The 15,603-nt window shown below is 58.0% G+C and overlaps 1 protein-coding gene across 5 annotated transcripts in view; it reads left to right on the top strand.

The window, feature by feature from the left end:
• SNX8 (sorting nexin 8) overlaps window positions 1-15,603 on the top strand; it is a 49,918-nt gene that overhangs the window by 33,086 nt on the left and 1,229 nt on the right. For 3 of the 5 annotated variants that reach the window (XM_042921180.1, XM_042921184.1, XM_042921185.1), the window contains 9 exons: window positions 2,255-2,445; window positions 5,134-5,251; window positions 5,521-5,642; window positions 7,472-7,552; window positions 8,790-8,950; window positions 9,452-9,584; window positions 12,330-12,398; window positions 13,796-13,945; window positions 14,313-14,462. In XM_042921180.1, coding sequence (XP_042777114.1) covers window positions 2,255-2,445; window positions 5,134-5,251; window positions 5,521-5,642; window positions 7,472-7,552; window positions 8,790-8,950; window positions 9,452-9,584; window positions 12,330-12,398; window positions 13,796-13,945; window positions 14,313-14,462 — 1,175 coding nt within the window. The remainder of the gene's footprint in view (window positions 1-2,254; window positions 2,446-5,133; window positions 5,252-5,520; window positions 5,643-7,471; window positions 7,553-8,789; window positions 8,951-9,451; window positions 9,585-12,329; window positions 12,399-13,795; window positions 13,946-14,312; window positions 14,463-15,603) is intronic. The other 2 variants (XM_042921182.1, XM_042921181.1) reach the window with 2 other exon arrangements.

Raw genomic sequence — 15,603 nt, 5'->3', positions numbered from 1 at the left:
ACGTGCCGTCTCGTTGACCCAGGGTGTGTGTGGTCCCTGGAGACTGGGTCAGCGCAGTTCTAAGGCCACCAAAATAGTTTCACATGGAAAGGGGCTGGGTTTTAGGAGGGGAGAACAGGTACTGTCTGAAGCTGTGGTCTCCACATTTTGGCCATTAAGATATTGGGGACTCTTGATGTACACATACCTCATACACATATATACATATGTACACACATTCGTGCAATATACACACACCATGTATGTATATGGTCGTGCACGCGCTCACTACTCACACTTTTATACACACTTGCAAATACACACCTGTACACATGTACACCCCTGTATATACACATACACACTCATGTACATGTGCATTGATACACATACAGACTCATGTACGTATATACTCATACACACTAATGTACACATACGTACACACCCATGTACACACACACACTCGCATGCTTATATACAGACACTTGCACATACACTCGAACACATGTACATTCCCCCATCTACACATACACACTCAGGCCCATGTGCATTGATACACATACATACCCATGTACACATATACACAGTACTGTATACACACATACACACATGTGTATGTACCCCCCCATATACACATAAACTCACACACACTCAAGTTCACACACATATACGTACCCACGTACATATATACTCTTACACGCACACACTCAGGTATATACACAGACAGACTTGCACACACATTTATACACATGTACACACACACTTGTATACACATATACTCGTGTACATACATTCACCCACTTGTACACACACATACACATTTGCACATGTAATACGCATGCAAATATACGCACACATCTATACACACATATTTTAGTAAGTTACATGCACGCACTACTCTAATATTATGTTACATGTGTTATGATATCACAAGAATATAAGTTTGAAAAGAAGGGAACAAAATGCAAATAGAATTATTAATATTTTCTTCTTGCGCCCTGGTGGATTGTTTTGACCCTAGGATATGTGCTCTCACTTGGGAGCTTACCGCTTGTAGAGCACATAATATTTAGTTTTCGTGTGGACTTTTTATGAGGCCCTTGGGGTTCCCAAGTAAGCATTAAGGCCTTAGTTTATTTTTTTTCTTAAGCTTTAAGGTCAATTAAAAGCAGCTACGTTTTCAATTCTAAAATGCTGAGTAATTTCAGAGATGAAAGTAATCTGGCCATTAATTCTGTTTAGAATGTAAACCGGAATCTTAAAGTGTTATTTTAAGAAGTAAATCATAAAAAAGCGATATAACCACGTTGTAGAAAATTTTGAAAAAGAAAAAATGTACACTTTGTTGTGGTTACTTATAGCAATAGCAATGTTGATCAGACTCCGACCCCCTCTCGCACTATGGGATACCTTTATTATGTATGTAGCGTATGTACGTATATATATATTTTAACGTTTGTCTTGAGAGAGCACGAGAGCATGTTTGCTTGGGCAGGGGAGGGCAGAGAGAGGGAGAGAGAATCTCAAGCAGACTCCACACTCAGCACAGAGCCCGCGGTAGGGCTTGATCCCATGACCCTGGGATCATAACCTGAGCCGAAACTGAGGCGGACGCTCCACCAACCGAGCCTCCCAGGAGCCCCTATTATAGTTTTTAACCGAAAAGAACTCTTTTTCTTTCAAACTCTATACTAAAAGCCAAACTGACTTTTTCCTGTGACGTCCGTGTTTTTTAGGCTGGAATCTCTCGGACCTGTGTTTTGCTGCCTTGTGAGTGATGTGTAAGGAAGCTGAGGCTTGAGGGCCTAATTCTGTGACTTGTGTGATCAGGAACCATGGCTCTAAGCAAGATGTGGGTTTTTACCTACATGGAATTGGAATCATTGCTTTGCCACGTGAAGTCATGTGTGTTCACTGTGGAAACAGTGGGAGAGAGAAATTCTACGGCTCTTTCCTTAGTTTGAACCTCCTTTTCGACTCTAGAGAAAAGGAGGGCTCTTTTGCACGTAACTTGTGAATAGTTCACTTCCTTCTATTCCCAGGTTGAAAACTAGATCTGACTGGTCCTGGAAAGCGGGGTGTGTTTGCTGATTCACGAGCGGGTGGACGCCTCACGGCGTGGGGACTTTTCGGAGCACAAGCTCCGCGGCCTGAATGAACGGGGGTGATGTGGCCACGGTCCACGTGCGAAGCTAGCACGCGGCGGGGGCAGGCCCGCCGTGGCAGCCTCTGCTTCCGAGCAGCCGTTTTTACTGGCCGGTCGCCTTGTCCCCTGCAGACTTGCCAGCGCCCCAGGTCAGCGAGCGGAGGGACCCACACCCCAGTCGAATGCAGATGCCGCAGGGGAACCCGCTGCTGCTTTCGTACACCCTGCAGGAGTTGCTGGCCAGGGACACCGTGCAGGTGGAGCTCATTCCCGAGAAGAAGGGCCTCTTCCTAAAGCATGTGGAATACGAGGTTTCCAGCCAGGTAAGGGGCAGAGCGCGTGTGTGCGTGTGTGTGTGCGCGTGCACGCGTGTGTGTGTGTTGGGAGGAGGTGGGGAGGGGCGGGGACACGTTAGGGCAGGGGTATGAGGCGGAGAAGGACCGCAGAGAGTCTGCGCTGGGCTTAAAGGTGAGACCCAAAACTCGACGCTCAGAGCCAGGGTGCCCAACAGACGTCTTCAGAGCCTGCGTGTGCGTGTCCCTGGGTCCTGTTCTGGCTCAGCCACACCCCTAGCCCAGCCCGCTCCCCTCTTCCCTGCGTCTGGGATGGTGCTTCGTAGGAGCCCACTCGCCTTCTGAGCACAAGGTGCGGGCACACGCCGGCCTGGGAGTGGTTTTGTAGTAACTGGGAAATCCTGAGGATAGAGTGGGGGCTTCCGGCGGCGAATCCAGTTTGGAGGGCAGGACTGGTGTGTCCGCCTCATCCCCACTGAGGACGCCGTCTGCCCTGTTATCCTGCCCGCCGATATCGGGCTTCACGAGGCGTCTGGCACCAGGACTGCGAGTCTGCATGGAGCACACTGATATCCCTGTCCCTCTGTCTGTCCTCTTTCTAAATCCCGGTGCCGTTAGAATAAATACTGGGGGCGGGGGTGTGTGTCTGTTCTCTTTCTATATCCCAGTGCTGTTAGGATAAACATTGGGGGGGGGAGGGATTTATTCTTCACAAACTGAGGAGTAAGTCATTGACAAGCCGACAGCATCCCTGGGTCTTGTGCAGCCCCTCTGTGTCAGTGGGGGATGTGCAGGGACAGGTAGAGCAGGGCCCCACCGGCGAGAGTGGTGGGGCCCCGCCACTGTCAGGCTTCAGTCGTCATCCAGGGAGGAAGTGCATTTTCCGAACCGAACGGCCATGTGTATGTGCCATGGGAATCCAGAATCACAGGGTGGTTTCTTTCTTTCCTTTTTTTTTTTTTTTAAATGTTTTTATTTATTTTTGAGAGAGAAGGAGTGAGCAGGGGAGGGGCAGAGAGAGAGGAGAGAGAGAGAATCCCAGGGAGGCTCTGCAGTCAGTGCAGAGTGCTCGAACTCATGAAATGTGAGATCTTAACCAGAGTCGAAATCAAGATGGACACTTAACTGACTGAGCCACCCAGGTGCCGCTGTATTTTTTTTTTTTTTTTAATGTTTTCATTTATTTTTGAGAGAGAGCAGGGGAGGGGCAGAGGGAGAGGGGGACAGAGGATCTAAAGCAGTCTCCAGGCTCTGTGCTATCAGCACAGAGCCCAATGTGGGGCTCCAGCCCGTGAACCGAGAGATCATGACCTGAGCCAAAGTCGAACGCTGAACCAACTGAGCCACCCGGGCGCCCCAGGAATCACAGGGTTTTTGTTTCATGGTGTTTCCAAGCTGCGGTCACCGAGGCCTGTGAGTAAACTTAGTTCTCCCATGCCCGTGGGTGCCGTTCCCCCAGGTGACGACGCATCAGAGGGGCGTGAGGTTGGGCTTCTGGCCCTTTTCCGGCTCAGTAACGTAATTCCTTGAGCACGTGTGTCGTCTCGTAAGGAGGCAGCCCTGCCGGGCGGAGGGATCAGCCTGCAGGTGTTCAGGCCGAGGGGCCACGCGTTTTGTCCTGCATCCCGCTCGCCAGAGGCTGGGGCAGATCCAGAGGGGGCACGACACATGCAGTCCCCAGCACGTGGCACAACTGACTTTGTGTTTTTCTTCATGTAGCATGTTTAATTTTTTTGTAGACTTTATTTTTAGGGGGTAGTTTTAGATTCACCGCAACGTTGAGCTGAATGGACAGAGATTCCCCGTAATTCCCCGCTCCCCCCCCGGACTCCCCCGTTCTCGGCGTCCCCCAGATGGTGGGTTTGTCGCGGTCGGTGACCCCACACTGACACGCTGTTCTCACCCGGAGTCCACGGTTCGCGGGAGGGTCCCTCTGGGGGGGGTGCACGTTCTGTGGGTTTGGGCGAACGTGGGACGGCAGGTGTCCACTGTCCCGTGTCCCTCGCGCTGTTCGCCGCCCTAAGAGTCCCCTGTGCTCCCCCTGCTCCTCCCTCCGCCCTGAGCCCCGGCAGCCCCCGTCTTCTGTCTGCGCAGCCCCGCCTCTTCCAGGACGTCCTGTCGGTGGAATCACCCGGCCTCTCTCACTCCGCAGTATCATTTATCACCAGGGCAGCTTGTATACTTCCCAGGCTAGCGGCTCGTGCGTCCGTCGCGTGGGCCCTTCCAGTAGGTCCAGGTCGCGCCTCTGTCGCGTGGATCCCTCGTGGCGCCCGCGGTTTTATCAGCCACGGGGCAGACGGACTTGCAGTCGGACGTCCGCTCCGTCCGCCCCCCTCGTCGGGGTCTGGTCTGCGTCGGCCGCTGGGCCCGGGACGCCGTCGCGCTGGTCGCGCCGGTGTTGGGGTGTGTGTGGGAGGACGGCCCCGGCCCCCGGTGGGGAAGGCCTCCGGCCCGAGCGCTGCCTTTGAGGGTGGGGTGGGTGCCGGCTTCGCGGCTGAGCGCTCCGTGAAGACCGCGGTGGGGGCTGGACGTGAGGCCCGAGCCGCGCGGCGCCGGGAGGGAGGAGGGCGCCCGTCCTCGCCGTGGAGGCCCCGTGAGCGGGGATGAGGCCCCGCGTCACGCGGGCTCCGTGTCGGGGCGGGGGATGGGAGGGAGGGGAGCGGTGACCCGGGGAGGTTTCCGGCGTCCGGCGTGAGCGCGGGCCCTCTTGTCTTCTAGCGCTTCAGGTCCTCCGTGTACAGACGGTACAACGACTTCGTGGTTTTCCACGAGATGCTGCTGCAGAAGTTCCCCTACCGCATGGTGCCGGCCCTTCCGCCCAAGAGAGTGCTGGGAGGTAGAGCGGGCTCGGGCGGGGCCGGGGCGCCCGGCGCGAGACGTGTGCGGGAAGGCCGGGGCCAGCTAGGGCGGGTGCCGCGGACCCCCTCGTTCCCCGCCGGTGGCGCCCAGCGCTCACGCTGGGGACCGGTGAGGGGCGGCTACCGTGGGCTACGACAGAAGGGACCTGGGCTTTGCCCGGCACGTTTCCGGACAGCCGGGGGGGGGGGGGGGGGGGCAGGGGGCGCGGCGCAGGCTGCCGGCCGACCCCTCGCTCTCGGTCTGCAGCCGACCGCGAGTTCATTGAGGCCCGGCGCAGGGCCCTGAGGCGCTTCATTAACCTGGTGGCCCGGCACCCCCCGTTCTCCGAGGACGTGGCCCTCCGGCTCTTCCTGTCCTTCAGTGGCCCGGTGAGTATCACTCTGCTTGCGCCCCGAGGCTCCCCGTGTGAGTGGCGTTCCTAAGCGTGCTTGTTCTCCTGCCCTCCTCGTTTGGGGGCCCTCGGGGAGTCTGCTGCCCTCGTGGTGCCAGGAGTGACATCCGCTCTCCTCCCAGATCACAGGGGTGTAACGTTACGAGGTGCCCCTGGCTTTGGCTTGGCAGGATTTTGTGTATCCAGGTAGAGGGTTCTCTGCACGGTCGCCGTGGGCACTGAGGCTCGGTCGCAGAGGCTCTGTTTGGGAGGGGTTACGGAAATGCTCGAGACCCCAGATCAGGATGAGCGATTTCTGGGAAGTGAAAAGAGCCACCTTAAGTACCACTGGAAGGCTGAGTTGAGTTATATATTTTTTTAACGTTTATTTTTGAGTGAGAGAGAGAGAGAGAGAGAGCACGCACACAAGGGAGGGGCAGAGAGAGAGGGGAACAGAGGATCCCAAGCAGGCTCCAGGCTCTGAACCTTCAGCACAGAGCCCAACACAGGGCTCCAACTCACGAACCGTGAGATCATGGCCTGAGCCGAAGTTGGGCGCTTACCTGACTGAGCCCCCCAGGAGTCCCCTGAGCTGAGTCTTTCTAGTGGAGCTGCAGCATAGACCTGCTGCCGGGACTGTCTCCACGTGGACGTTAGTTTCAGTTAGAAACCAGGCGGCTGTGGGCGTCCCTCTGCTGTCTTGCAGCGTCCTTGTTCACAGTTGTGGAGGAAGTCACTGCCTGGTCCCCAGGGCGGCCGGCTCCGCCTAGGAAGAGGGTGGGGTGGGGGTGGGGCTCCAACGAGGTAGCTTTCCCTTCCCCAGGGACCTAGGAGGGGCTCGATCCCACACTCACTTCCCCCGCAGGAAGATGAGACGCACCGAGACCCTCCTTGAGAAGGCCGCTGGCTTTCCCTCTATGCCAGCCAGGGGGTACCTGTCACCTTTGCCTCTTTTATGGGACCTAAAGCAGTCATTCAGGGGACGTTTCTGTGACTACCTGCCCTTGAGCTGGGAGTGTGGGTCTTCTGAACGCTGGGTGGACAGGTTCCTTTAGAGCAGGGATCTTCATTGCCACAAGAGGAACGTGGTGGGACGTGGGAGCTATACATGGCTCACGACAGGGGAGGGTGCTGCTAGTCGTGGAGCCGGACGGTGCCCCCATTCTAGAGGCATGAGGCTCCTCTGACCCCTTGTTCTCACACAGGTAGAGTGTCCCTATGGCCTCCTTGACTCTTTCCTCTGGTAAAACGAGAGAATTGAGCCAGGTGGTCTTCAGGGCCTCTCTGAAATTCTAGAATTCCTTGACCCACAAACAGCTGCATGTTAGGATCTTTGCCTGTGTTTCCCGTGGCTCTTTGTGGGTCCTTGACGTGGACTGCCACGGAGGCCTGGCCCCTGTGTGCTGCCCACCAGCTCTCCCGGGGCTCCGTGGGCCTGGGGCCCGTGGGTCTGTGTGCAGGGAGGAAGAGACCTCGTCTTTGGTCCCCGTGCCCCACGTGGGTGGGACCTAGCGGATGCGACGAGCCCGACGGCAGCAGCACGGATCCCGTCCCTGCCGTGTGCGTGCAGTCTCTGTTTCCTGGAGACGGGTCTCCCCTCCGGAGCTGCTGTTAGGTCAGGCCTTCCTGTCTGTGGACGGCCGTCCTGAAGGTGGAGGTCAGTGGAGAAAAGTCCGGGAAGAGATTCTGGATACTTACGTGAGAGCAGATCCGTGGAAACCTGGCTCTCTCGAGGAAGGACTACATCCTGCCTTTCGCTGACTTAACGGGTCTCAGGCAGACGCTGCTGCGGCTGGAGGATGTGGCGTTTCTGTCTTCCTTTCGCAGGACGTGCAGAACAAGTTGAAGGAGTCGGCTCAGTGTGTTGGAGACGAGTTCATGAGCTGCAAGCTGGCTCCTCGGGCCAAGGTACCGCTCCCGCCGCCACCCTCGCCCCCCCAACCAGGGCGGCGACCGCGTACCAGCTACCGCCCTGGGCCTCCCCCGCGTGCTGGAGACGACACGAAGGCCCGCGGCGCGGTTTTCTCATCGGCTCTCCTTTCAGACAGCGGGTGTGCCGCCCATTTCCCAGATGGGGAGACAGGCTCAGAGAGGCTGTCGTCTGGCAAGGTCCCAGACTTCTGAGCGGCCTGCCCGGACGTGACTGAGGCTTTTTGTGATTCGGGCAGACACTGGCTTCGTCACTAGCTTCTCGGATTTCAGGGGAGTGATTGTCACATTGGTTTATTTTAAAATTTAGCTAGTCTGTTCTTTTTTTCAAAAAGAATTAAGGTAGCTGTTGGCGAGATTTTTTCCTTTCCTTTTTTAAATTTTTTGATGTTTATTTTGAGAGAGAGAGAGCCAGAGCGATTGGGTGAGGGGCAGAGAGAGGGAGAGAGAGGATCTCAAGCAGGCTCTGCACTGTCAGCACAGAGCCTGGCGTGGGGCTCGATCCCACAGACCGCGAGATCGTGACCTGAGCTGAAACTAAGAGTCGGACGCTTAGCTGACTGAACCCCTGGGCGGCCCTCCTTTCTTGTTAAACTGCTTCTCCGTACAGAAATACATGTATCTTACCTTCATTTCGTTCCCTAAGCAGCCTGTTTTCTAAGCATTATCTAGTTAATGTTACGGTAAACGATGGTTAATATTAACAGGTAGTTAACAGTAAAGCTGGTGAGAAGTTGATTCTTGGGGGAAAGTGAGGGCCCGTGGGAAGCCCTGCCTCGAGGGAAGGGTTAGGACTTTGTGATTGTCACTCTGAGCTTGAGGACTAGTACTTGAAGGTTAGTACTTGAGGATTAGTACTTGAGGACTAGTACTTGAGGACTAGTACTTGAGGATTAGTACTTGAAGGTTAGTACTTGAGGATTAGTACTTGAGGATTAGTACTTGAAGGTTAGTACAGGGGTGTGTTTCGGCAGGACGTCAGTTTGATCCGGCTTCAGCGGACACTAGGGGCCACTCTGCTTCGTGTCCGTGGTGTGTGGGTGATGATGGGCTGTTTCTTTCCTGGACCGGAAGGGAGGCCCAGCGAAGTGCCCCCGTGGCCTGGCATCTGGGCTCACTGGCTGCTCAGTGGTACCATTCTTCCCCTGCCGGCGGTCGTCTTTTCCCCAAGGCACTTCACGGCCAGTAACCCACGGCCTTCTCTCCTCCCTGTCAGGACTTCCTCCCAGCTGACATCCAGACTCAGTTCGCCGTCAGCCGGGAGCTCATCCGAAACATCTACAACAGCTTCCACAAGCTTCGCGACCGGGCCGAGCGGATTGCGTCGAGGGCCATCGACAATGCTGCTGACCTCCTCATCTTCGGGAAGGAGCTGAGGCAGGTGCCCCCAGCTCTGCAGGGCTCGGTCAGGTGGGGAGGGGCCTGCCGACGTCCAGGCAGAGGTGCTTGCCCAGAATCCCTTCCGTTCTGACCTGGTTCACTTTGGAAAGGGGAAGCAGAGAGTTGGGGAAATGGGCAGTGATGTTAGGAAGAAGAAAACTGGGGCATTTAGGCAGGGAAACGTGGATCCCTCAATACGTGAGTGTGCGCCACTGTGTCACACGTGTGTCACATGTATGTCACACGTTCTCCCGAGGTCGGGACTAGATCTGAGAAGGGGTTGATTTCACTTGGAAAAGGACACTGAGGGCTGTTGTCAGCATGACTCCGCCCTCCCCCGCAGGCGCTGGGGGTTGCTGGCCGGGACTGGTCCCGAGGTCTGGGGGAGGGGCTGAGGCCCGGCCTTTCGGACGCACGTCCTGGATCACGGGTTGTCGTGGCGGACGGCCAGGTCAGCTCCCAGGCCTTGAGCGTCTTGTCCGTCTCTTTTTCCCCTAGTGCTTTAGGGTCTGATACAACCCCGCTCCCCTCCTGGGCCACTCTGCACAGTAGCACGTGGGGGTCCCTGAAACAGGCACTGAAAGGCCTGTCCGTTGAATTTGCACTGCTCGCCGACAAGGCCGCCCAGCAGGTGAGTGAATTTGTTCTCCACGGTGTCCGTTCCGAAGAACATTCTGTACCTTGGGAGCACACGCGGGACATCTTCTCACGTGCACTTCAGAGGTCAGAGTCTGCGGCGAGTGGATTGCCGGGCCCCACGGGAACTGCACATCCCCATCAGTTCCGAGCGGCTTCCCGTGAGCCGTTGACTCTGAAGACGGTTGCTGATGACGAAGACAGATGGGGTCTGATCTTCGGAGGGTTGACTCCGCTGAAATCAGACGCTGTAACTGCCCTGGCAAACGTAATCTCGGGCTTCCTCAGATACCTGTGGGTGGACCAAATAGTTCCCGCTGTGCTGTCCCAGCCAGCAAGTATTTGGCCCCTCGGTCACCTAAGAGAACAACGAGTAAGCTGCAGCACCCCGCGAGAGCCCCCTCGTACCCCCCAGATACCCAGTTAGGCTCCGGAAACGTTTCCGCCATCCACACAGGTGCGGTGTGGTCGTTGGGGATCGATTGGAAGGTGCGGTGTTCAGTGACAGCCGGAAAGGCTCATCTGGGTGCTTTTATGCTGTAAAACTGCTACATGACTCTGAGGGTGAGCATTTGCTGCCCAGTTCTTGGGGAAATGGTCTTTCCCTAACCATCTAAAACCATCTAAAAACGGTAGATGGTTTTAAATAAATTAAAATGATGTACTTGGGAAAGCCTTGCTGCCTCAGACGCAAAGCTCCTTAGTAGCAAGCCGGAGAACACAGTGACGGTGGCCGATCCCCAAGCGTGGAATTGGGGGATTTTCAGGCTTCGCGTGGGGCCCTCAGGGGCCCAGGATATCTCTGAGTGTTGAAGAAGGGATCTGATCTTGTTGCGGGTAGGGAAAGTCCCGGGTTTTCTTCCTCTGTGGTTCTGGTGCCTGTGTGTTCTCATTAGAAACTGGTGTTGGCATTTCTCGGAATTGGTGCCGGGCCCGGTCTGTGTCCAGGTCTGCGTGGCGCCCACGTTTCCACCGCGGGGAGGACCGGGCACGTGGTGTTGGAGGTGTGGCCGTGTGGAGAGGGAGCCTGCTCCGTGCGCGGCCGGTGTCTTGTGCTGGGACGTGGCTCAGGTCCCTTTGGTCTCGGGCCTGTTTCTGGTCCGTGAAAAGGAGGGGGCTGGATGAAGTCATTAAAACACTTCTCATTTAACCTGTTGAACTTTCTCGCAGCTGATAGTAAAACGGAAAAGTGAAGTCATCCTGGTTGCGGGGATCCTGGGCCCCAGACAGCTCCTTCTTCAACAAGTAGCCTCGTGGCAGGGGTGGGGGTGTGTGTGGGGCGCACCGTGAGCCCCCCGAGGTCACGCAGAACGCGGGGCGGAAATTCCAAACTGTCGTCTCCGGTGGTTTCCGACTGAGATTTGGATGCTGGGTTTCTGCGTTTGAAGAGGGAGACAGGGTTCGGGCTTCTGATGTGCAAGTCCGTAGTTTGAAGTTCCCCCCGGCTCCGAGATTCTCTGATATCTCACGGAGGCTGCTTTGAAATGCGACGTCTGAGGAAGTGCCACTTCCTGAACGTCGCTCTCTGTCCGCGGTGGTTTTCACGGTGAAGTGGAATTAGTGTCGTCTTAATGTGACAGTGGATCAGAGGCCCGTCAGGACTTTGATCCAGCACAGCCGGGGTTCTAGTCACTCTGGCCGTGTGAGCAAAGGCATGCGAGGGAGGGTTTTCCTCACTCTGTCTCCACGCGTGCTGGTTTTGTTCTCTGCCGACTGTGAGGAGATCTGCGTCACCGCAGCCCGGCGAGACCGCTGAGACCCAGAGCGGGCCGTTTCCCTGCGGACAGGATGGCGGTGTGGGGTCTCACGCGTTGGGGCATCAGACTAGAACGAGGACCTGGGCGCCAGGGACGCGAGCAGGAATGACCCCTCAGGCCCTCCTGCTACTAGACGGGTTGGGGGAGGCTCCATTCTCCTGGGCCCCCCTGCCCGCTCAGGAAGGAACGGGGCACCTGTGGATCTCTGGTGTTTTCCTTTCCAGGTTTTAAAAGACTGAAACACTGCTATTTTCCTGTAACCTTACTGGCTGGAATCTTGGCTATGGGCGTGGGTTGGAGTGGCCCGGGGCCTCTGAGGTCATCGGGCTGGAGTCCTGAGGTTCCCTGAGTCGGCCGCAGAGCGTGGGCCGGAACCGCTGGCTCGCAGTGCCGTGCTCGTAACCCCCTCAGTCACGTCCTTCTATTCGCTTCTTCACACCTTCTGCCGCCTTCCGGCGGCACCCTCTACACGCTGGGCGTGATGTGCAGTTTACGAGAGGCGCTCTTCATGCTCTGCCACAGCTGGAGCTCTAGAGGTCGTAAAAGGGCTCATTTTCGCGAGGAGCGGTGCTGCGCCTGGGCGAGGTGCTCGGCAAGTGTTGGGAGCTGAAGGACGTAAGCCGTGCCGTAGCCCTTCAGGACACGTGGCCGTGAGCACAGTGTTAGCATTGGGTGTTCCCAGGAGGCCAGCCTGGCCCCAACCGTGACCGTGGCTTTGGCGGGCCGCGAGGCCCAGTGGTGTTGAGCGGCGAGCGCAAGTGGACGGGTGACCTTGGAGGCCCAGGACGTAGCTCTCGCCTAGCCGCTGGCTTCTCTGGCTCCCCTGCCTTGTGTGGGGGGCTGTCGTGTGGGAAGGGGGCTGTTCTGCAGAGCTCGCTGGTGGCCGTCGGGGGAGGGCCGGCTCAGGCCTGCAGACGGGAGGCCGTGCCCGGGCCTCTGGGTCCCGTGGTGCTCGGTGTTGGTCACCCACCCTTGTTTTCTAGGGCAAACAGGAAGAGAATGACGTGGTGGAGAAGTTGAACCTCTTCCTGGATTTGCTGCAGTCCTATAAAGTGAGTCCGGCTGTTCCTTGGCCGGGGACGGAGCCGTTGAGAAGTCTCCCGTGAACTTTCAGGGCTTGACTCCGGGGGAGCGGGAAAAGAGCCGTGAAGCCGGGGCCGAGGAGGGAAGACCGTGGGTGGTCTCGGCGGGCACTGCAGGGGTTCCGGCTGTGGCCCGGCAGGCGTGCGGACAGGCCTCTGGCTTGCCTTGGTCTGCCCACGGAGGGTGTGTGGGTGTGTGCACATGCACACATACACGTGAGTGTAGGCTCACGTGAGTGCGTGTGTATAGGTATGTGTGTATGTGTGTGTGTGTGAGTGTGCATGCATGTGTGCATGCATATGTGTATGTGCGTTCACGTATGTACGTGAACCTGTGCGTGTGTGTGAATGTACCTGAGTGAGTGTACGTGTGTATGTGTTAGGGTATCTGTGTATATATGTATCTGTGTGTACATGTGAATGTGTGTGCACACGTATTAATATGTGTACCGGTGTACGTGTATGCATGCGCACGTGTGTATCTGTATGTGTGCACGTACGTATGCACACGTGTGCACGTAGTGTGCATTTTTGCGTGTGTGTGCATGCACGCCTGTACGTGTGTGCACGTGTGTGTGTGTGAGAGCACGCGTGAATATGCTAGGTCCTTACAGATACCGTGAGGGGCTGGCCTGGTGCTGAGGGAGCTTGCCCCTTCCACGGGCAGAGATTCCAGGAAGTCTGACTCCAGACTTCGTAACTGTCGCAGCACTGGTGACAGGTTGGATTGCCTGTGAAGCCAGAATCCTTCTTGCTGAGCTCAAGGAGAGGGGGCCTAGTACTTTGAGGAATGTTCCGAAGGGATTTGTCTGTTAAGTTGGATGGTGGCCAGGCAGCCTCGAAATCCCAGCACTGGCTCAGTGGCCGATATTTCCCACAAGACTCCCGATTGAGGTTATTTTAGGGCTGCAGGGAAATGCCCGTGCAGCTTCCTCTTGGAGACTGGTCTCTGTGCTGCTGGAGGCGCACGGCGTTCTGACACTGGGCTGCGTGACAGGCCGAGGTCCGGCGCTGTCCCGGCGCTCTGGCATCTTCTCTGTGGACAGGCCCCGTCTTCCGTGTGGTTTTGGTTTGTGGTGCCGACTGGCACTGCGACCCGTCTTGGTTGGACCCTGGGCCTGGCCCCAAGCCGCTCCGTGCCGTGAACACTTCCTGGGCAGGGAGGGAGAGAGTGTGTGCCTGAGCCTTTTCTGAGGCGGGAGGGGCTGGAGTGTGAACGGCGTGGAGGGAGAGGCTGCGGACTCGGAAGCCTGTGTCTGTTGCGTAGTCTCCTTCCCGTGCTCCCTTTCACCTGCTGGCTCCCACGGGGGGGACGGCTCCGGGTCCCTTCCCGCTGGGGGCCGAGCACGGCGCACCTCCCTCCACAGGACCTGTGCGAGCGGCACGAGAAGGGCGTGCTGCACAAGCACCAGCGGGCCCTGCACAAGTACAGCCTGATGAAGCGGCAGATGATGAGCGCCACCGTGCAGAGCCGGGAGCCCGACTCCGTGGAGCAGCTGGAGTCCCGCATCGTGGAGGTGCTCCTGGCGCGGGGGGTGGGGGGAGGGGGCGTGGGCGGCCTGGGTCTGCCCCGCTGGGCTGGGCTGCGCGCCCGGCCTGGTGGCCCCCCCGGAGCTGGACTTCCGGCCGGTCCCGGGCTGGCTCCCGCGCGGCCGGGACGACGTCGCCGCCCGGCTGCTGGGGTAGCCGGCGGCGGGAGGGCCGCCCCGCCACGCCCAGAGCGGTGCTTTGTGCTTAACCCAACTGAGCCCCCCAGGCGCCCCCGGAGCGGTGCCGTCGGGATGCCCGGTTGGCATGAGTGGCTGGCGTCTCCCTCGGCGGTGGTGCGGGGCGGGGCGCGGGCTGTGCGCCAGCCCGGTGCCAGGGCGCCTCCTTCCTGTGCAGCAGGAGAACGCGATCCAGACGATGGAGCTCCGGGGCTACTTCTCCCTGTACTGCCTCCACCAGGAGATGCAGCTGGTCCACGTGTACCTGCCCCTCACCTCCCACATCCTCGGTGCCTTTGTCAACTCTCAGATCCAGGGGCACAAGGAGGTGGGTCTGCCTGCCAGCACCTTTCTGCCTGCAAGTCTGGCACCCGCAGCTGGCCCTGCAGGGTCACCGGGAAGGGCAGGGAGCTGGGGGGTGAGGGGGTGGGCACGGGACCTTTCAGCCCGCCTTGCTCACATCTGCTAGTCTCACACGGAGCCCGAACTGCAGGGGTGAAGTTGTCCACGCCATTCTCGGGGGAGGGGGCGGGACTGTGGGAGACAGCGAAGGAAGCATTTCTCTTCTCCCGGAGGAGTTTCAGAGTCGGGGTAAAGCAGAGCGTCCCCCAGGACTGAGACAAGAGACGGTGGGGAATCAGTCAGAGGAGGCAGGGGTCGCTTCCTGAAGACCCCCGGTCGGCGTCCTCCAGGTGGTGGCTCATAAGCGGGGATGAAGCGCTGTGCTTGTCCTGAGGCTTGGCAAGCCGCGCTGACACCTGCCTGGCCCCCGTGACCCAGAGCCGTGTTGCGCTAGCCAGGCTTGGCCTCTTTGCTTCTCAGACGGGGCCGGGTGTGTCCTCTCCGGACAGCCTGGAAGGCTGGGTGTCTGCAGGGTTGAGGAAACTTGTAAACGGTTCTCGGGTCGTTCTGCTTTTGCTGGTGCTGCCTTCAGACATCGTGTGTCCCGGGTTCCTTCGACGCCTTTAGTTAGCCCTGGGGGCGCAGTCACCTGCTCAGGGTCCTTGATAACAGTGGGGGAGCTTGGGCCACAGCTTGTAGAGCCCCGGCTCTGTGCCTGTTGGAGCTCTGGGGCCTTGGTCGTGTCCTTGAACCTCCACGATCACCTGGGGACCTGGAGGGCGATGGGCTGCAAGCCGCTGGGGTCCGGGTCTGTGCTGGGCCCACGGAAGACTACAGCGTCCCTGTCCCCAGGGACCACACTGACCAGTGGGGGGGTGGGGGGGACCATCCTGACTCAGCCAGCTGGGGAGGAATGGGCTTCTCCCGGACCGGGAAGATGTGTGTGGAGCCCCCATGTGGGGTGGGTATGGTTCTGTCTGGACGGACAGCGCATAGCAGGAGCTCCGGTGTGCAGTCCATAGCACTCATGGACGACATCTTGGAGGCAGGGTGAGGGGCTAGAAGGTGGAGGTTGTCAGTCCGGCCGGGGGCATTCGTGAATGAGCGTCTCAGCGGGCAGCTCAGTC

This window comes from Panthera leo, chromosome E3 (assembly GCF_018350215.1).
Source record: "Panthera leo isolate Ple1 chromosome E3, P.leo_Ple1_pat1.1, whole genome shotgun sequence".
Classification (NCBI taxonomy): Eukaryota; Metazoa; Chordata; class Mammalia; order Carnivora; family Felidae; genus Panthera; species Panthera leo.
Note: the sequence above shows the minus strand (reverse complement) of the source record. Positions and strands in the feature narration are given on the sequence as shown.